Source organism: Phaseolus vulgaris, chromosome 5 (assembly GCF_051622355.1).
Source record: "Phaseolus vulgaris cultivar YP4 chromosome 5, ASM5162235v1, whole genome shotgun sequence".
Classification (NCBI taxonomy): domain Eukaryota; kingdom Viridiplantae; phylum Streptophyta; class Magnoliopsida; order Fabales; family Fabaceae; genus Phaseolus; species Phaseolus vulgaris.
The window spans coordinates 2,192,044-2,213,416 of NC_143502.1; the positions used below are offsets into that span (position 1 = coordinate 2,192,044).

The following is a 21,373-nucleotide window of genomic DNA, read 5'->3' on the forward strand; positions in this document are numbered from 1 at the left end:
AATACTGGTAAAAAAACTGGAATATATTTGTACATATAAATCTTTATTATCAATTTATATAATTTATAAATTCGTATCCATATCCGATATCCGTAACGTATGAGTATCCGTATGACTATGTATGATATATGGGTTATGATATTTTGATACCTTGCTCCATCTTACATCCACAATAAATACTAATATTTATAATAAAAAAATTAAAAAAGAAGAGAAAAAACCTCCTTAATAAAAATACAAACAAAATGCAAAATATTTTAAAATTAAAAAATTTATAATTTTTATAAATAATTAAAGTATTAATATTTATTAGGGCGTAGGTTGAAAGATGGGTGAAATAAATTTTTTTATGATATATATATAGCTTTCAAATAGTTGTTCTTCCAAACCAAATATACCCTCCAACTCCCACCACTTTCATCTATCTATCCATCCATGGAAGTCAAACACTGGTGGCGCTTCCTACTTCTTCCAATCGGAGTGGCACTGCTACTACTTCTCACAACCCTTCAACTTCCATCACTTCCCAACAAGGACCCTCTGCACTGCAACCTATACTCCACATGGTGCATCTCAAACAATCGCTTCTTCTCATCATCACAGAGTAATCCTATCAACAAACCATCATCCCCTTCCTATGATCGTCACCTCTACCATGAATCACAAACCCCCCAACACCCTCTTGACCCTCTAACCATCCAAGAGTTCAACAACATCCGCACCATCCTCTCTTCCATCCCTCTTTTCAACTCCTCGTCACCCTACACTCTCAACTCCATTGTCCTTCAAGAACCAGACAAAAAGCTTGTCCAAAAATGGAAACAGGGTGATCCCCTCTTGCCTAGGAAGGCTTCCGTGGTGGCACTTGTCAAGGGTGTGTCTCATGTTCTCACCGTTGACCTCGAAACTGACAAGGTGACAAGCCACGAAACCGGTTCGGTTTCTGGGTACCCCATCGTCACTGCAGAGGACCTGTTGGGAGTGCTAGAGGCTCCCCTCAGGTCCCCTCAGTTCAACAGCTTGTTCACCAAACGTGGTGTCGATTTGGCAGAGCTGGTATGCTTGCCAATCTCTTCAGGGTGGTATGAGAAAGCAGAGGAGGAGAACAGAAGGCTGATGAAGGTGCAGTGCTATTCCAAAGAAGGCACTGTGAACTTCTACATGAAACCGATTGAGGGTGTCACTGCTTTGGTTGACATGGATAGAAAAGAGGTGGTGGCTATTTCAGATGATGGCCAAAACATCCCTGTGGCTAATGGTTCCAACACTGATTACCGTTACTCCATTCAGAAGCTCAATGGGGAGTTGCGGCTGCTGAATCCAATATCTTTGGAGCAGCCAAAAGGTCCAAGCTTTAGTGTTGATGGGCACTTGGTGAAATGGGCAAACTGGGAATTTCACGTGAGACCTGACCCTAGAGCTGGGACCATAATCTCACAGGTGAAGGTGAGGGACCCTGACACATCAAAGCTGAGAAATGTGATGTACAAAGGGTTCACATCTGAGCTATTTGTGCCTTATATGGATCCCACAGAAGGGTGGTACTTTAAGACGTACATGGATGCAGGTGAGTATGGATTGCAGGCAATGCCTTTAAACCCCTTGAATGATTGCCCTCGGAATGCTTACTATATGGATGGTGTCTTTGCCTCTTCTGATGGAACACCTTATCTCCAACCCAACATGATTTGCATTTTTGAGAGTTATGCTGGTGACATTGCTTGGAGACATGCTGAGTGTGTTGATTTTGGCTTAATCCCAAGTCCCACATCGGTGGGTTCATTGTTTGGGAAGGAGGTTTGAGGGTTATAAATTAAACTCTCCTCCTTCACTGATATATATCCCAATTTGTAATATCTTCTCTCATAGTAATAAAAGTGAGCTGTTTTTGCTGTGCTCGGAGATTAGGCTAAACAGGCCGAACTCCGTTAACAATTTTCGGGTGTGTTCTTTCCTCTTTATCTCTTTTATTATTCCGCTTTATTTATTCAATATTATTTGTCGGGTAGCTCTGTTAGGGTTTTGTTTTAGTGGGAAAATTACCCGTTTTTCCCAACAAGTGGTATCAGAGCCGAAGGTTCGCCTTGGGTTGTTTGAAATTATTTGTAATATTGAATATTATATTGTGAGTCTGTAATGGCAAATTCGGATCAAGAAGGGAAGGCTCTGCAAGATGCAAATGTTGCAGAAAGCAAAAGTGATGTGTTGATTGTCTCGCTTTCAGCATCATTGCATCCAGATGAGTGGATATTGGATTCAGGTTGTACCTATCATATGTGTCCCATTCGGGAATGGTTCTTTGATTTTCAAGAACTTGATGGCGGGGTTGTTTACATGGGTAATGATAATCCATGTAAGACAGTCGGGATAGGTTCAATCAAGTTGCGGAATCACGATGGATCCACCAGAATTTTGCGGGATGTACGGTACGTGCCAAAGTTGAAGAAGAATCTCATCTCATTGGGGGCTTTAGAATCTAAAGGCCTAGTTGTGACGATGCGAGATGGAATTCTTAAAGCAACTTCAGGAGCACTGGTGATGTTGAAAGGCGTGAGGAAGAACAATTTGTATTACTACCAAGGTAGTACAGTGGTGGGGACAGTAGCGGCAACAACTTCTAGCACTAAGAAGGATGCTGAGGCAACGAAGTTGTGGCATATGAGGTTGGGACATGCTGGAGAGAAATCCTTGCAAATTCTTACCAAGCAAGGATTGTTGAAAGGTACGAAGGCTTGCAAACTTGAATTTTGTGAGCATTGTGTTCTGGGAAAACAACGAAGAGTGAAGTTTGGCACTGCAATTCACAATACCAAGGGTATTCTGGATTATGTGCATTCAGATGTGTGGGGACCTGCCAAGACTCCGTCAATCGGAGGTAGGCATTATTTTGTCACTTTTGTTGATGATTTTTCCAGGAGAGTTTGGGTGTTTACTATGAAGAACAAAAATGATGTGCTTGGAATTTTCCTTAAGTGGAAAGCTCAAGTTGAAAACCAGACAGGAAGGAAGATTAAGGTTCTCCGAACAGATAATGGAGGAGAATACAAGAGTGATCCGTTCCTGAAGGTATGCCAAGATTGTGGCATAGTTCGGCACTTCACTGTTAGAAAAACACCACAGCAGAATGGGGTTTCGGAGCGTATGAACAAGACACTTGTGGAGAAAGTTCGTTGTATGTTGTCTAATGCTGAGTTAGGCAGAGAGTTTTGGGCTGAGGCTGTGACATACGTTCAACATCTCGTCAATCGTTTGCCATCATCTGCTATAGATGGCAAAACCCCGTTAGAGGTATGGTCTGGAAAACCTGCAACTGATTATGATTCTTTGCATGTTTTTGGTTCTATTGCATATTATCATGTGATTGAATCAAAGTTGGATCCACGGGCAAAGAAAGCTCTTTTCATGGGCTTTAGTCCTGGAGTGAAGGGATACCGTTTGTGGTGTCTAGAGGCAAAGAAGACGATTATCAGCAGGGATGTTACCTTTGATGAATCTGCCATGTTAAAGAAGGTAAATCCAGAAGGAGCTGATAGTACTCCGCAACAGGTGGAGTGTGCCCGGAAGCAGGTGGAGTTTGAGCCGACAGTGGTGATCCCAACACGAAATACCACAAGTGACTCTCCTATGGAAGAAGAAGAGTCAGATGAGGAAGAGGTTCCTACCCAAGAATCTCAACAGCAATCAGTGCCAATTGCAGTTAGAAGACAGAGACGAGATATTCAGAAGCCTGCTCGTTTCATGGATATGGTTGCCTATGCACTTCCAGTTGTTGATGACATTCCATCCACTTACCCAGAAGCCATTTTGAGTTCAGAGAGTGGTAATTGGGCAGGTGCGATGGAAGAGGAGATGCAATCTTTGAATAAGAACAAGACGTGGAAGCTGGCACAATTACCAAAAGGTAAAAAGGCAATTGGGTGCAAATGGGTATTTGCAAAGAAAGAAGGATTTCCTAATAAAGAAGATGTTCGCTACAAGGCAAGGTTGGTTGCTAAAGGTTTTGCTCAGAGGGAGGGAATTGATTATAATGAGGTATTTTCTCCAGTTGTTAAACATTCCTCCATTCGAATTTTGTTGGCCTTGGTAGCACAGTTGAATTTGGAGCTTGCTCAACTTGATGTAAAGACCGCGTTCCTACACGGTGATTTGGAGGAGGAAATCTATATGACTCAACCAGAAGGATACAAGGTTGATGGTAAAGAAGATTGGGTTTGTAAACTTAGCAAATCGTTGTACGGTCTGAAACAATCTCCGAGACAGTGGTACAAACGATTTGATAAGTTCATGAAGGATCAGAAGTACAAGAGAAGCAAATATGATCACTGTGTGTATTTGCGCAGACTTGAAGATGGTTCCTACATTTACTTACTCTTATATGTTGATGATATGCTGATTGCAGCAAAGAGCCAAGTTGAGATTGACAGGTTAAAGGCTCAGTTGAGTAAAGAGTTCGAGATGAAGGATTTGGGGGAAGCCAAGAAGATTCTCGGCATGGAGATAAACAGGGACAGAGAGAGGGGAAAACTTTGGCTGTCACAGAAGCAGTATTTGCAGAAGGTACTACAACGTTTTGGTATACACGAAGATACAAAACCTGTAAGTACCCCACTTGCTCCTCATTTGAAATTGAGTAGCCATTTATCTCCGGCGACTAATGAAGAACGAGAATACATGGCGAAAGTCCCATATGCAAATGCAGTTGGAAGCTTGATGTATGCAATGGTGTGTACAAGACCAGATATTTCACAGGCTGTGAGTGTTGTTAGCAGGTACATGCATGATCCGGGCAAGGGTCATTGGCAAGCTGTGAGATGGATTCTACGGTACCTCCAAAATACCTTAGATGTTGGATTGACATTTGAGCAAGATGAATCACTTGGTCAATGCATAGTTGGATATTGTGATTCTGATTATGCAGGTGATTTGGATAAGCGACGGTCTACAACTGGCTATTTGTTCACTTTAGCAAAAGCGCCAGTTAGTTGGAAGTCTACCTTGCAGTCTACGGTGGTTTTGTCTACGACAGAGGCAGAGTATATGGCGATTACAGAGGCTGTGAAGGAAGCAATTTGGCTTCATGGGTTGCTTAAAGACTTGGGAGTTGGTCAGAAACAACTTGAGTTATATTCTGACAGTCAGAGTGCTATTCATTTAGCAAAGAATCAAGTCTTTCATGCACGGACGAAGCACATTGATGTTCGCTATCACTTTGTGCGTGAGATTCTCGAAGAAGAGGAGATTGTTCTCCAGAAGATTCACACTACAGAGAATCCTGCAGATATGCTCACCAAGGTGGTTACAAGGACCAAGTTTGAACACTGTTTAGACTTGGTTAATATCTTGCACATTTGAAGTTGGCGCCCGGAGGCGCAAATTTGAAGCACTGTAAAGTTTGTTTTTGTTATGGTTTGAGAAGATTTGTTTTAGGTGGGACTTGAAATTAAGCCAAGGTGGAGATTTGTTGATTTTGGCTTAATCCCAAGTCCCACATCGGTGGGTTCATTGTTTGGGAAGGAGGTTTGAGGGTTATAAATTAAACTCTCCTCCTTCACTGATATATATCCCAATTTGTAATATCTTCTCTCATAGTAATAAAAGTGAGCTGTTTTTGCTGTGCTCGGAGATTAGGCTAAACAGGCCGAACTCCGTTAACAATTTTCGGGTGTGTTCTTTCCTCTTTATCTCTTTTATTATTCCGCTTTATTTATTCAATATTATTTGTCGGGTAGCTCTGTTAGGGTTTTGTTTTAGTGGGAAAATTACCCGTTTTTCCCAACAGAGTGCCCCATCACTGGCCTCAGGGTAAGCTTAACTCTCATAACAGTGGCCCACACTCATTAGATATAAATAAATTTCATAAAATTAGATCCAAATCTCAGATTATAAATCGATTTTATAGGATTGAATTAAGCTTAAAGTCCACGTTAACAATAACCGTTATTGATATGAGGAGTGTCTTATAGATCACAAGGAGTGTCTTATAGATCACATCAACTTATAAGTCAATTTTATAAGATTGAGTGTTATTTCCAACCTCTTAAGTGTGTGCTTGGTTTGACATAATGAACGTTAAAGACCTTATAATCCAAAAACAGACTGTTAAAAGCAAACCCCCACGTACTGTTAGTTTCTAATTATGGATGGACACTTAAATTATGAATTTTGACTATTTTGTAGCTGCGTGTTCATTAAAGATTGTTCACTCTATACATAGTTGAATGGATTTTATCTCTGAACTTTGTTTGGGTACATGCTGTGGTGACAGGTTACAGAATCAAGGCCAAAGGTGACATTAGTGGTTAGGATGGCAGCAACGTTGGGAAACTATGACTACATCATGGATTGGGAATTTCAAACCGATGGGCTAATCAGAGCAAAGGTTAGCCAAGAAAATTCAATTTTAATTCAACATATTCTTCTTTAGGATTAATGACAGTCCCATAACCTTGCAGGCATGTGTATTAGAAACCGATCGAAATTTGATGTGATACACCTTGAAAAGTTTATGCACACAACACAAGCACCCACTCCTATATTCACTTCAAAAGTTTTGGGAACATATTGATATATAAACAAAGAAAATATGATAAAAACCAGTAACTTGGGTTTTTTTGCCATTTAGAATAAGGCATGATGAGACAACAAATAATTATGCACTACGGTAAGATGGGTTAACCTTTCTATATTGATGATCACGGTTTCTCTTCATATATATGTGTTTAGTAGTTTATCATAATATAATACATAGGCATTTGTCTGATGCAGGTTGGACTGAGTGGTATGTTGATGGTGAAAGGAACTACCTATGAGAATATGGACCAAGTCCCTGAAAACGACTATCTTTATGGAACCCTTTTGAGGGAAATATTATTGGTGTGATCCATGATCACTATGTCACATATTACCTAGACATGGACGTTGATGGCTCAGACAATTCATTTGTTAGGGTGAAAATGAAGAAGGAAGAGACGAGTTCAGGAGAATCACCCAGAAAGAGTTATTTAAAAGCTGTTAAAGAAGTGGCAAAGACAGAGAAAGAAGCTCAAATAAAACTGAAACTGTATGAGCCATCAGAATTTCATGTGGTGAACCCATTGAAGAAGACAAGGGTAGGGAACCCTGTGGGGTATAAATTGGTTCCAGGTGGCACAGCAGCTAGCCTGCTGGATCCAGAAGACCCACCACAGAAAAGAGCAGCCTTTACCAACAATCAGATATGGGTCACTCCATACAACAAGACTGAGCAATGGGCTGGTGGCTTATTCGTTTATCAGAGCAAAGGAGATGATACTCTTCAAGTCTGGTCTGACAGGTTACACATTCTTTTCATCATTCTACCTTTTTTATGTCATGTTTCAGTGCCTATTCTATAATCATGAATAATGTCACATTTTGGTAAAAGATGTCACTGTTATACAATTCACAAACTGTTGATATTTTAATACTCAGGGATCGTCCAATTGAGAATAAGGACATTGTGTTGTGGTACACAATTGGATTCCATCACATACCATGTCAAGAGGACTACCCTGTCATGCCTACTGTGTCATCAAGTTTTGATCTGAAGCCTGTTAATTTCTTCGAGAGAAATCCAATCCTCAGTGTGCCTCCCAATTTCAAAAATGATTTACCGGTTTGTAAAGCTCATGATTCAGCTTAAGATTCCATCAGCTGGATTTTAGTCTATGTATATGTGGTATATTTGGCTCTTAAATCACGATAGTCTGTTGAAGAATAGATAAAATTGTCTATTAATAGAGCGTCTAGTAATAATTGTATTAGATGATGTTGTGTTAACTGTTTTAGTTATTTTCTGTTATTTTGTTTCTTTAGTTCTATATATAAAGAATTCTTTGTGTATGTGATATACGTTGCATTGAGAAATATTGTATATATATACCCTCCGTTATAAAAAAGTTGTTTTCTTTCTTCTTGTTATTATTCTTGTGTTTTTTTTTATTGTTAAACAAATCTATCAATTGTTGATTATTTCAAAAGTGTTATACAAAGAAAAGATTTATGGTAAAACACTTTCAAGTGAAGGGTGTGAATGTATAAAAACTCACTTGAGTTGGTGATTATGAAGAATTCGAATATTAAGTTAGGAATGATACATTGGTAAAGATGAGTAATATAGAAGGAGAAAGAGCACAAACTCATTTATCTAAAATTTTCTGTTAAAATCTAAAAACTTCAAAATTATTAACGCTTGTAGATAAATTACAAAAATAATTAAATTACAACCTCTTGTTTTTATTGTATAATCAAATTTTTATTATTGTACAAATAGATAAATTTTAATTTCAAAGAATATTAGAATTAGTATATTAAAGAAAGCAAGAATTGACGTGATATAAAGTTTATCCAAACCAACTTAATTATATATGAAGTTTATATTTGGTTCTAATGACTTTTTAATCAATCCACATTATAAACTCCCACATGTCTAACAAATGCGAAATTTAAGTTAAACAAAATTGAGGTGATACCTTTATATTCTTTTTTAAAAAAATAGTGAAAAAAATACTATAGTAATTAAATAATAAAGAGTGGAGAGTTTTTGGTGTAATGAAGAATATAGCTGATTTGAAAAGCATAAATATAATTATAGAAGAAAAATAATAGTAATAACTACAGCAATAAAATAGAATATACATCAAAACAAAAGTATTTTTTTTTATATATTTGGAAGAGTAAAATGAAAGGATAAAAGTAGAAGAGTAATGAGTGCATTTAAATTTGTACTTTTGAAGAGAATAAAAGAAGAAAGTAGAATGTAGGATAAGAACAAGTACACTGCTTCATTGAAGAAGCAGCCAAAAGTTTAGGTAACCTAAAGAAAAACAAGCAACTGGAAACAGCAGGAAACTAGGGCCACAAGGGCAAAAAGAAGCGATTCACCCTAACAAAATCTCAGTAAACAACAGTAACCTATTTGTACAACCAGTTTAGTTACTGTCTGGATCAGTGTCTGAAACAGGCTTCCGTGCCAAGAAGAAGTACATTGGTGTGAAAATCTCTTTCCTGGAAAAGAGACAAAAGCAAGTCATATTCATTTGCTCCAGAAAGACATGTTAGTGTTAGATCTTGTAATTTATGAATCAGTATTGAGGAATTATTATATCCATAAATATCATATGAATGGGACAGATGCCAAACTTACTTTCCTCCTTCAACTAGTCCCTCCGCAGCCTTCTCTAGGAAATCTTGAACCCTTAGACTACCCTTTGGAGCCAGTCCAACATACTCCAGAACCTTCACCTATAAATTTGTCGCCACCAACCAATATTGAATGAGTAACAAGACTTACGAATCCTAAAATTCTCAACATACAATCAAATTACAAGTAGAATAAATTTACAGATGATATTTACCATGTTTTTGGTGAAAAGTCGCCCAACAGCAGTTAGACGGAAGCTACTCAGTGAGAAATGACTTTTGTCTAAAGGCAAGTACCATGGAACAGGAGAGTCAGCTGCTAGATCTTTCTCCGATATTACCTTTTATACCAAAAAGGAGAGAATCCCCCTTTAGCCAGTTAGGTTCAATTATTGGATATACAGAAACCAATACAGTGAAAAGATGACGACTAATAAGAAATTGATGTTCACCTCAAAACCTGCTTGCTTCAGAGCTTCAAGACACTTAGTGGTCAATCTAATGTCTGGAAGCCCATCACCAATCTCAATTTGTGCCTGTAACAAAGAATTTTATCGATTTAGTTACATACCAAGAGGCTTCAACAGACCTAATAGACCTCAATCTAAGTTCAATCTACACCGCTGTAACATACCTTGATTTTTTGGTGCTCTGGATTTTGGGGATCAAAATTATCGGTCATACACCATTCATAAGCAGCAAAATATTGACCAGGCTTTAACACTCTAAAAATCTCTTTATAGCATCCATACTATCCATTCCATGGCACGAGAAATAAGAGTCAGCCAATACAAATTATAGACGCCATTTTATAGATTCACAATTAACACATGCACTTCATGCTATCATGCAGACCACATTCAAGTTGCTTCATAGTACTTCACAATTTATAGGTAAATGAAGGCAGATAGAAAGTTTTAGTAGGGGGGGAATTAGCATGTTAAGCCCATTAGATTATAAAATATTGTCACATACAGCATCTGGAGCATGGCAAGTGGCTTCAATCGCATACACTGCATCAAAAGTGTTGTCTGCAATTGGTATTTTCATGAAGTCGGCCTGCATTATCAAATACGATGATCATGTTAACTACCATTTCAAATCAATATCCCCCTTCAACATGTTTGGTTATGTTTAATTTACAATAGCCTTTTTTATCATTTGATTATAAGTTTTTCCCAACACAAAATAAGCCATATTCAATGTAACATTTATAACTGGATCAGAACAATTTTATAAAACAATGGATCAATAAGTTCTGAAATAAAAGGCCTCCTACTCCATAAAAGGAAATAATTGATATACAGAAATCAACCTTGATAAAATTGCAAGTCTTGTCCAGTCCCACAATGCGATTGAGTTCCTGTTAATTAGCAAAAAACTGTTAGTGATCAAAGTGTGTAGAAATTTTAATTTAATGCGGTATTTCTTTCAAAACATATTGAGAATCCAAAAACAATTCCTTCATCTAAAAGGCTTTCAACAATTAACATGACAGATTATGCATATTAAATTAATAAATGATGACTTTCATAAGTACATTAGTAAAATTAACACTTAAACAATGCATCAATCTTTTGCCAGAATAAACATTACCACAGTATAATAAAGTCTATAACAACTAGGTGTGATTATTAACTATGTCAATGCATTAATTTACACCTCATAATTGTTAGCTTTAATGCACTTAATTTCCTAACACATACCTTTCCTCTTGTTATCTGGTACTCATTATTATTCAACCCAAGAATTGAAGTTGAGCTGCACAGGTACCCCTTCATTTTTGTTAGCCAGTAATCAGGGAAAGGTAAAGGAAAAAGAAGCCTAAATGAAGTCAATCTTGTTTAACCTGAATCGAGAAATTTCTCTTAATGGTCCCCCAATTCCACATCCAACATCCAAAACCTAAAACAAATTATGAAGGCTCGTTAAATTTTAATATTAAATTACTGTAAGTAAGATATGGGCTTGCTTATTTGCTTTATTGAACATAGGAAAACCTTCTGCCCTGGTTGCAGTCGAAGTTGTAAAGCAAGGAAGTGTTCATGTCGCTTGATGCTCTCCCGAAGAGATTCCCCATTCCATCTGCAAGAGAAGAAAATTATCAACATGATCAATGTAATAGAAAATTCTTCAATTTGTTAGTGCTAAATTAAGTAAATGGACACCTGTGAGCAAAATGGAAAGATTCCCCCCAGCCAAACTCATAAAAGCTGGTAACAAGATCATAGTATTTATTCACCTGAAGACGAATGCAGATCTTATCAACGTTTTGCAGATAATCAAATTGACTATAACTGAGACAAAAACACATTACTCCATAACTTCACAAGTCAAGTTATAGAGCATCACTTATGATCAAAGAAGATAGCTGTAACGGAATGGTAAACATTCATTAATAATTAAAAAGAAAAATATTACTATAATTTTATCATTTGAACATGAGGTTGGCTTAATAAATCTAACGACCTAATGTTCAAAAATATGGTTCAGATTTTGCCTCCTATCAATTAGACAGCTACACAAAAAATTGTAAATTTTTTCAAGTTTTAAAAAATAAACAAGATATTTTGTTAGCATCTTCTAATCTTAGTATTTCAAGAAAAAAAAAATCGTTTCCCATTTGTAGAAAGAGTGAGCAGAAAAATCAGAAAGAATGAGGCCAGGCATACCGTATGCATTAAAAAAGAAAGTTAGAGCTATAGAAGCTAAAGGTTGTTAATATCAATATCTCTCACCATATCAGTATAGTTAGCTTTCCTCTCTTCCTCTTCACCTCCGTAGCAAACATGATACTTCTCATACCTGATCCATAAAATCAATACATTTATAAGTTTCATGTTCAAAAAGAAAATGAAAAATTATCATCATAACAACAGCCATAATTTTTTTTCTTAGCCATAAGCACCAGCTACAATGGTTAACAACAAACTCATAAATGGAATGCCTATAGAACCACATATAGCAGTGTAATTATATAAAATAACATAGACATCCATGATTTACACGTCCACATATAAATAAATACCCTAAATATAATTTAAAATTTTCGTATGAGCTCGTGAATTCAAGTGTAGCCAATCAGCATCTAATTGCAATCCATAATACTAAAATTTCCTCACTTTTACTTGTCAATGTTTTTTTAAGTATTCATGATTCCTTAGTTTAATAAAATAATGAAACAGACTATAATGTACAAATTAGAAACTTCAGACTCGCCAAGGTAAATCTCACAGTTCATTCTCTTCATAATTTTGCCAAAAAAACTGTCCGATATTTTTATCCAAGCCAAAATAATCGAACATCGAAACAAATATATATATATATATATATATATATATTAGCTAGTAAAATTCTGAAGCAATTGCTCAATTTCATTCCACCTTGCACATTCGCAATTATCATCAGAGATCTTTGCTTAGCTGCCAGAAATCTGAAATCATTTTTAAGTTTCGTTAAACCTGTATCACTGTCAAGTTGCCGTTACTTTTACTTTAGGTGAAAATCACGAGCTAAAAGGGACAGGGTGGACCCAGAAATGATTCACTTTCAATGAAGTCCAAAACATTCCACGTAAGACCATAAAGCTTTTAGTCCCAACCCCAACATCTTAATAAATGCACATCAGATCGGACCAGAGGACTGTTGACTCTTGTTTTTCTTTCATTTGCATTAACAAAACCAGAACTAGCTTTTTCATATTAAAAAATTCATCAATCCCCATCCCCTAGCATTTTTTATTTTCTTTAAATAAATCGATCCCTCATATCCACAGTTATAGATTACTCAACCCCCTGTATTGTCAGATTCAATATTTATTTCTCCATCCAAATAATTACAAATACAAGCATATTATTTTAATGAATAAAAAATTCACCGAAACCCACTCTTTTTCTTTCTTTATAAAACTAAATATAGTCCCCAAATTTTCTCAGCCTACAGTCCCGCAACAAGCTCCTTTAAACCAGATCAAAGCCCCCGAAAGATTCTCAAGCACTCGCAAAGCTGGATTTGACTCCTCCACATTCCCAAAAGCTGATTAGAAAATCAATAATTGCGAAAATCGTGATAATTCAAATACATATACAGAAAATTCTAAAATTAATTATAATTAACCACTGATTTTCTAATTAGCTTTCTAATTAACGATTATCACCGTACTTAAATCCTCTACAGCGCACTATCCATAAAAAAGAGGCCACTCTACAAGTGAGAAGAAACTAACAAAGAAACCTCATACTCGGAGTCCGAAATCACAATGCAACCACCTAATTTCACTGAAAAGAAATTAAAAGCAAGAAGAGAGAATCGTGTATACTTGTCGACGGCAGAGAGAACTTCCGTCTTCTCAATCTTGCCTCCGAGATTGGATGCCAAATCCATAGCTGCTGCAAGCTGCGGTGGCGCCGGTGGAGCTCAAAACGACCGCGTTCCGATCTAGAACGCAACGATTTCAGTTACGTTAAAAAGAGAAAGAATGGAGAAAGGGGAAAATGCAGAAACAGAAAGCGAAAAGAAAAGTGACTCACGTGGGAATGGCGAGAGAAAAAGGAAGGCGGAGGAAGCTATGAACGGTGAACAAAATCAATGAGGGAAGTGTTATATAGAAAATTGAAAAGTAAGCAAAAAAAATTAAATTAAATTAAATAAAACGAAACATGTGATGCGTGAATTACATGATCGAAAAATTCTGAAGGACCACGTTGAGTTGGCAATAATATCTTATAATAAAGTATATTATTTAATATTATAATAATAATAATAATAATAATAATAATAATAATAATAATAATAATAATAATAATAATCATAGGGTCCCCTCACAATTTTTTTAATTAAATAAAGCAAAAGATTCGAAGTTTATAGTGAGACAATTACCATAGCTTAAAAAAATAATCAAAGTTTATAATGAATTGTGTACATCGAAACTGTAAATAATATTGTATTATTAATAGGTTTCAATATAATGCGTCGATGTAAACTTTGTAAGAATGCATTTTAAATAATGTAAAAATAAATTAGTCGTTGGAATGTACGATTAACTTCTAAAAAACAATTAATCTTTAAGATTAGTAAAACTAAATAATGATTGATTTTTTTATCTTTTTTTTTCTTTTTCATGTTTTAGGATTGGATTTTCAATCTAGAATATATTTGCAAGAGAATGAGTATTTAATATTTGAATTATGTTAATGTTATAGTAAACACATATTTATTTTATGTTTCTTTGTCTAATTTATAATGAATTATTATTTAATGTATATAATCATAAAAATAAAATTATATAATTTATTGTATATTTCTTTTTATTTTGAGATTTTTACACTAATTGATCGAAAACGTCTCGTACATAAATAAATTTTATATATATATATATATAATTTGTTTATGCATTTAACCTGAAAAATAATTTTATTATTATGAAAAAAGAAAGTTTCCCCTTTATTCTTAAATCTTTATGATTTATTATATATGGAGTTCATAAGTGTCACTTCAATTTATTATATATGGAGTTTGGTCTTTATGATTTTTGCAGTTAGAAATCAAAATTAGTTCATTTTTAAGATAATTTTTTTAAATTGTTAGAAATTATATTTAAATGAGAAGATATAATTTTTAAAAGTATAGACACTAAACAAATTAATTTAATCCTATAAGGAATTACACATCTCATTAGAAAATACACTAAATAAATTTTTTAAATAAAATATATCAACTATAACAATACTACTTTTAAATGGTCAATCAAACAATAACATTCAAATTTAAATTATTTCAAATAATCTTATTTATATATTTTAAAAAATCAAATTATTCCTTTTTATTTATTGAACAAATTTATCAATTTCAACTTCTAGGATAAAAAAAGATTAAAATGAAATTTTCCCTAACTTTTATAAAATTAAAAAGAAAAATTTAGTGAAACTGCATGGAAGAGCTTTTTGTAAATTATCTCAAAAACAACTTTATAAATTACCTTATATATAAATTCATTTTAGTTTTAATTTTTTTTCTTATTTTTCTCTTTTAAAAGTTCTCGAAAAAAAATTGTTTAAACAATATGATATTTTTGCTTTGAATGCTTCAATGGCTAAGTACTTAACTCAACATCTTACAACAATGTACCACTAATTGTAAGAGTTTATTTCACAAATATTTTCAAGAAAGAAAATATAAAAAAATTAACTTCGCAATAAATTAAAATTGATTTTATTAAAGAGATATAATTTTTTATAATTACAAATACACTTTTATAAAATATTTGAAATTAAAAAAAAATCATTTCCTTTAGATCTGAATCACCTCATCTTAAATTGTTATTGAAAATTTTGTATGATTTTTTTTATCAATATCAGCCTATTTTTAGAAGTTGGTTTAGGTGGCAATTGAGTATTAAGCACTTACTTTATTCATGTTTCTTGTTTTAATTTTTTCTTATTTTTTGTTTAATTTCAAATCAAACATAGATAATTATTTTTTACGATTAATTGATGAAGTTAAATGAAACATCAATATAAATTTGAGAATATTTTCAAATTCAATCTATCAAATATGCATTCAGAGAATATGCAAACAAAAAAAATATATACTAACTAGTTATTTTTTCTTTTGACATTTAATTGGTATATATGTCTTTTTATAGTATATATTCAGTGGTTTATTTTTCTAATATAAAAAAAAAACATCACTTAATATAAGGTATGAAAAAAGATAATGTGATATACACATCGTTCATTTGAAAAGAAAAAAACAAAATAATATTGTGTCCTTACATTTATATCCTTCCAGACGAAGCTCTAACATTTACTATACTTAAATTTAGGTGTATAGTCAAAACTTTTATGTTATCACATATGAAGAACAACCAACACAAAGATAAGTTACCAAAAAGATCATAAAAGAGCATAAATTTATAAGATCCAAATTTCGAAACACATAAAATGACATCATCCTTTACATCATACACACACACATATGTACGAATCACACATAAATTTCCATAATCAAGATATTCGTCAAAGAATATCTACTAACACCTTCTAGAATACTTGTATTAAGCATTTTTCCATCAGAGATTTAACACCTGACCTATTTTAGCACGTCATGTATGCAACCTCAACTACATAGATCACTGTGAGTTTAAAGTGTATTCTTATCCAAACCTTGGAATATGTTCTTATGTACTCTCAGAATTTGACGATACAATAGTCCATTTAGTTTCTCACACTAGATGTCATAGTCTACATGACCTAAGCCATCACGAAGCTATAAAATCCTTGTTACAACATAGATATTTGCTTATTACTCACAAAGAACCTTGGTCCATATACTATCCCAGCTTTATAACCTCAACATCACACCTCATATATAATAATGTCATTTCATGAATATAATACATTTAATTAAAAACGATAATCACCTAATCACAAAATCAAACATTTCTACATAACACACCTACATACAATAATTACATTCAGACAAACTAAGTATAGATCACTTAAATAAAGATATCATACGATAGTTATGCTTGAGCGAAAATAGTTCTATTAGGCGAGAGTATCAAATGAAACATTTAATAAAGTAACTCAAATTATACTTCACTTGATCGAGGGCATCCAACAATACTTTTACTAAAATTATACAGATAAAATTCCACCAGTAACCTTATCATTTAAACATAAATATCTCTGTATATTTTCAAAAACATATTTTTATCTCACACACTAAATTGGTTTATCAGAATTAGATGTAGTATGTTGCTACATATGAACCAATATGAATTACTATGTGATCTTTCTCTCTTTCTTATATTTTCTATATTTCATATTACAATTACTTGCACTAACCATAGAAAAAGGGCTAACATGTGAGTACATACTAAAAATATTTTATCAAAATGATTTTAAAACTAAGTATTTGATTTGCATCTCTATTAATTGGTTAAACGTTAAAATTATAATCTAATCACGTGTTAAAGTAAACATGAATATGTTAGTCAAAGTGATTTAGTTGAGTTGCAAATCTACTTCTAAAATTACCTTTTTGGACTAAAAGAACTAAGGATAAAATAAACGTTTAAATATGTCAATGTGATATAAAGAAAAGTGTTTTATATCCTTAAGTTTATATTTTTAACGAACCATTTTAGGTCAAACTTACATTAGGTGTAGTTTATCAAATGCAAAAATCACACTTTGATCATTAGTCGAAATAAACAAGAAAATATAATAGACACATGATTCAAAAAAGTTACCAAAACGTGTTTATAAGAAAATGATAAAAAATGGTAAGAAGAAGAGATGCTTCTTATTCTTTTATGTGTGTTACGTCACTTCATGTATAGGAAATATATAGGGAGTTTCTCTCCCCAAATTACAATCTAATTAGGTAGGATACTAATCAAGACATTTTATCATTATTAAATTAATTGTATATAATTGGGTACAATATCGTACAATAATTGCATATAATTTGATAATTATTATTTTCTTAATACTCCCCTCAACTTGGTAGGTGAAGATCATGAACCCCCAATTTGTGTCGTAGCGTCAAAAATCGTTCCTTGCCCATTGCCTTCGTAAAAATATCTACAAGTATACTGTGTCGGTACATATGAAGGACTGATTATCCCAGCTTGTAATTTTTTTCGCACAATGTGGCAGTCTATCTCAATGTGTTTTGTGCCTTTATGAAATACTGGGTTTGCTGCTATATGTAATGCCGCTTGATTGTCACAGAAAAGTGAGCTGGCAAATTACATGGCACCTTTAAATCCTGCAACACATATCGCAACCAAACTATCTCCAAACAAGTATTACCCATCGCGCGGTATTCTGCTTCCGCTGATGATCTTGATACGTTTGTCTGTTTTTTTTACTTCCATGAAATAATAGAAGAACCAAGAAAAATGCAATACCCACATACTGATCTCCGAGTTGTCTGACAACCTCAGTCTGAGTCGCAATAAGCTGTCAATGTCAGATTGTTTTCGGATGGCAATAGCAATCCTTGTCCTGGTGATCCTTGGATGTACTTTAGGACTCGAATTGTGGTATCTCAATGAGGTTTCCGTGGATCTGTATATATTAACTTAGGGTCCAAACCGAAAATGCTATGTCAGGCCGAGTAACCGTGAGGTATATCAGCCGTCCCACGAGTCGCCTGTATTTGACTGGATCCTTTAATAACTCTCCATCATCTGGTGTGGATTTTAGGTATTGTTCCATTGGAAATTTGTCTAGCACCTGTGAGTCCCGTATCCTGCAAAATATCAAGCATATTTTCTTTGGGACATGTAAATACCAGCTTTGGAACGGGAAAATTCAATCCCTAGAAAATATTTTAGGTCTCTAAGATTTTTAATGCGAAATTGTTGTAATAGACAATCTTTAACACGCTGAATTTCTGTCAAAAGAATATCATCCACATAAATCAAAAGAGAAGTATATGATGAGTTATTCTGTTTTGTGAATAGAGAGTAATCTGTCTTGGACTGTTGAAATCCTACAAATTTAATCACATGAGAAAATGTTGAAAACCATGTCCGAGATGCTTGTTTGAGACCATAAAGAGATTTGTTGAGTCGACATACAATGTTCTCCCGTCGATGATGCCCAGGTGACAAGTCCATGTCAATAATTTCATGCAATGTGCCATATAAGAAGGCATTTTTTAGTAGCTCAAAAGGTGATTTTTATTTTTAGTAAAGGTGATGCCAAGCGATTAATGATATATATGGCGGTTAAAACGTATTCTCCCTAAAATTCTAATGGTAAATTGGACTGAAATAGGAGGGCTCGTGTTGTGTTTAAAACGTGTCTATGTTTGCGTTCTACTACTCCATTTTGTTGAGGAGTGTAGACGCAAGTGCGTTAACATTCAATACCTTTTTTTGAGAAAAAAATCATACATTGAAATAAATTCCAATCCGCGGATGGTTTTAATAGATGCCTGAAATTGATTACCTCTTCCCTTATAAGAACAACACCATTTTTTAAAAAGAAAGATTAAATCTAAGAAATATCAAAATTAAATTAAACTCTTTTTTTTTATAAAGTTCTTGTTTAAAAAGCTTTATCGTCTTTAAATCTCACTGAGATTGAATTTTTCTCGAAGAAATTAATAGGATTCATATCAAGTAGGCATGACAGGGTAGTCTCTTGACATGGTATCTGTTGCAGCAACTGATATTCTATGAGGTGAATTCGTAGAAGGTGAAGTCGCAGTGAAGTCATCTCTTCCATCAGCTACCTCAGAAGCATGATCTACCTTACAAGCATGGATGACCAAATGACCTTTGCATATTTCCGAAAGAACTTTGCCAAAACACAATTTTCAGATCACATGCTGAAAAATATTAAAGATACCATAACAATCAACAAAAGAAAATACAAATATCAGCCTACCCTCTAACAAGGCTGGAAAAAAAAAGTCTTCTCTTCGTCTCCAACTAGAGAAAAACTTTTTCTTTCTCAATATATTTTTTCTCAATATCCTCCCAGATGGGTTTCGGAGTTCCCTACATATCCATATACAAACACACATCAAATATAAATAACAAGCATAGAAAACAGGAACTTATAGCTTGTACAGATTATTACCGACTCCATAACACAGTCTTGTTATCAAAGAATTGTATATAGGGAGTTTCTCTCCCCAAATTACAAATCTAATTAGATAAGATACTAATCATAAGATTCTATCATTATTAAATTAATTGCATATAATTGAGTACAATATCGTATAATATCGTACAATATTGCATACAATAATTGCATATAATTTGATAATTATTATTTCCTTAATAGTGTTTGACATTACATGGATGAATAAATTTTAGCATTATTATTTTTCAAATCAAAAAACTTTCATAGCATCATTAATTAAAAGATATTTACAATTTTTTTAAAATTTAATTAAATAACAATTCAACCCTCTCTTATTGAATTTTTTTTTCATATTAATTTAAATATCAAAAGGATATATGACAATGGAGAAAAAACACCATTTTTTAAAAGTAAAAATGAAAGATTAAATTAAATCTAAGAAACATCAAAATTAAATTAAACTCTTTTTTTATAAAGTTCTTGTTGAAAAAGCTTTATCGTCTTTAAATCTCACTGAGGATTGGATTTACAGGGTAGTCTTTTGAAATGGTATCTGTTGCAGCAACTGATATTCTAGGAGGTGAAGTCGTAGTGAAGTCATCTCTTCTTCCATCAGCTACCTCAAAAGTATGATCTACCTTACAAGCATGGATGACCAAATCACCTTTGCATATTTCCGAATGAACTTTGCCAACCCCTGAATACAGTTTTCAGATCACATACTGAACAAAATTAAAGATACCACAACAATCAACAAAAGAAAATACAAATATCAGCCTACCCTCTAACAAGGACTGACAAAAAAATGTCTTCTCTCAGTTTAAAACTAGAGAAAGACCTTTTCTTTCTCAATATATTTTTTCTCAATATCCTCTCAGGTGGTTCCTGAGTTCCCTACACATCAATATACAAACACACATCAAATATAAATAAATATAAATAACAGGCATAGAAAACAGGAACTTACAAATTGTTATCAAAGAATTGTTTTCTTTTTCTCTTTTTCGATGAACTTTACATCACTTCTCCCCCAAATTACAATCTAATTAGGTAGGATACTAATCATGAGATTCTATCATTATTAAATTAATTGTATATAATTGGGTACAATATCGTACAATATTGCATACAATAATTGCATATAATTTGATAATTATTATTTCCTTAATAGTGTTTGACATTAAATTTAATTTTAGCGTGATTATTTTTCATATCAAAAAAATTTCTTAACATCATTAATTAAAAGATATTTACAATTTTTTTAAAATTTAATTAAATCACAATTCAACCCTCTCTTATTGAATTTTTTTTCATATTAATTTAAATATCAAAAGGATATATGAAAATGGAGAAGGAACACCATTTTTTAAAAAGTAAAAATGAAAGATTAAATCTAAGAAATATCAAAATTAAATTAAACTCTTTTTTTTTTATAAAGTTCTTGTTGAAAAAGCTTTATCCTCTTTAACAGGTTTCAGATCAAGTAGGCATAACAGAGTAGTCTCTTGACATAGTAGGGTAGTTTCTTGACATAGTATATGTTACTGATATTCTAGGAGGTGAAGTCGTAGGAGGTGAAGTCATCTCTTCCATCAGCTACCTCAGAA

At 33.6% G+C, this 21,373-nt stretch overlaps 2 protein-coding genes across 2 annotated transcripts; one reads left to right on the forward strand and one right to left on the reverse strand.

Annotated features, from left to right (window-relative positions):
- Positions 1-377: 377 nt before the first annotated feature.
- On the forward strand, positions 378-7,941 carry LOC137834768 (amine oxidase [copper-containing] gamma 2). The gene is given in 6 exon segments (XM_068642949.2): positions 378-1,734; positions 5,779-5,802; positions 6,266-6,379; positions 6,766-6,859; positions 6,862-7,312; positions 7,450-7,941. Coding segments are annotated over 6 exon segments (2,193 nt in total). The 5' UTR covers positions 378-435; the 3' UTR covers positions 7,661-7,941.
- Positions 7,942-8,728: 787 nt separating this feature from the next.
- On the reverse strand, positions 8,729-13,830 carry SMT1 (sterol methyltransferase 1). Its single transcript, XM_068642950.1, has 14 exons — positions 13,689-13,830; positions 13,478-13,596; positions 11,898-11,964; positions 11,328-11,401; positions 11,160-11,244; positions 11,009-11,064; positions 10,866-10,920; positions 10,475-10,522; positions 10,135-10,218; positions 9,794-9,910; positions 9,612-9,695; positions 9,375-9,500; positions 9,164-9,261; positions 8,729-9,024 (listed from the first exon to the last, which is right to left on the reverse strand). Exons 2-14 carry the CDS (start codon positions 13,540-13,542, stop codon positions 8,949-8,951), a joined length of 1,035 nt encoding a protein of 344 aa, XP_068499051.1. The 5' UTR covers positions 13,543-13,596; positions 13,689-13,830; the 3' UTR covers positions 8,729-8,948.
- Between the last annotated feature and the right edge of the window lie 7,543 nt (positions 13,831-21,373).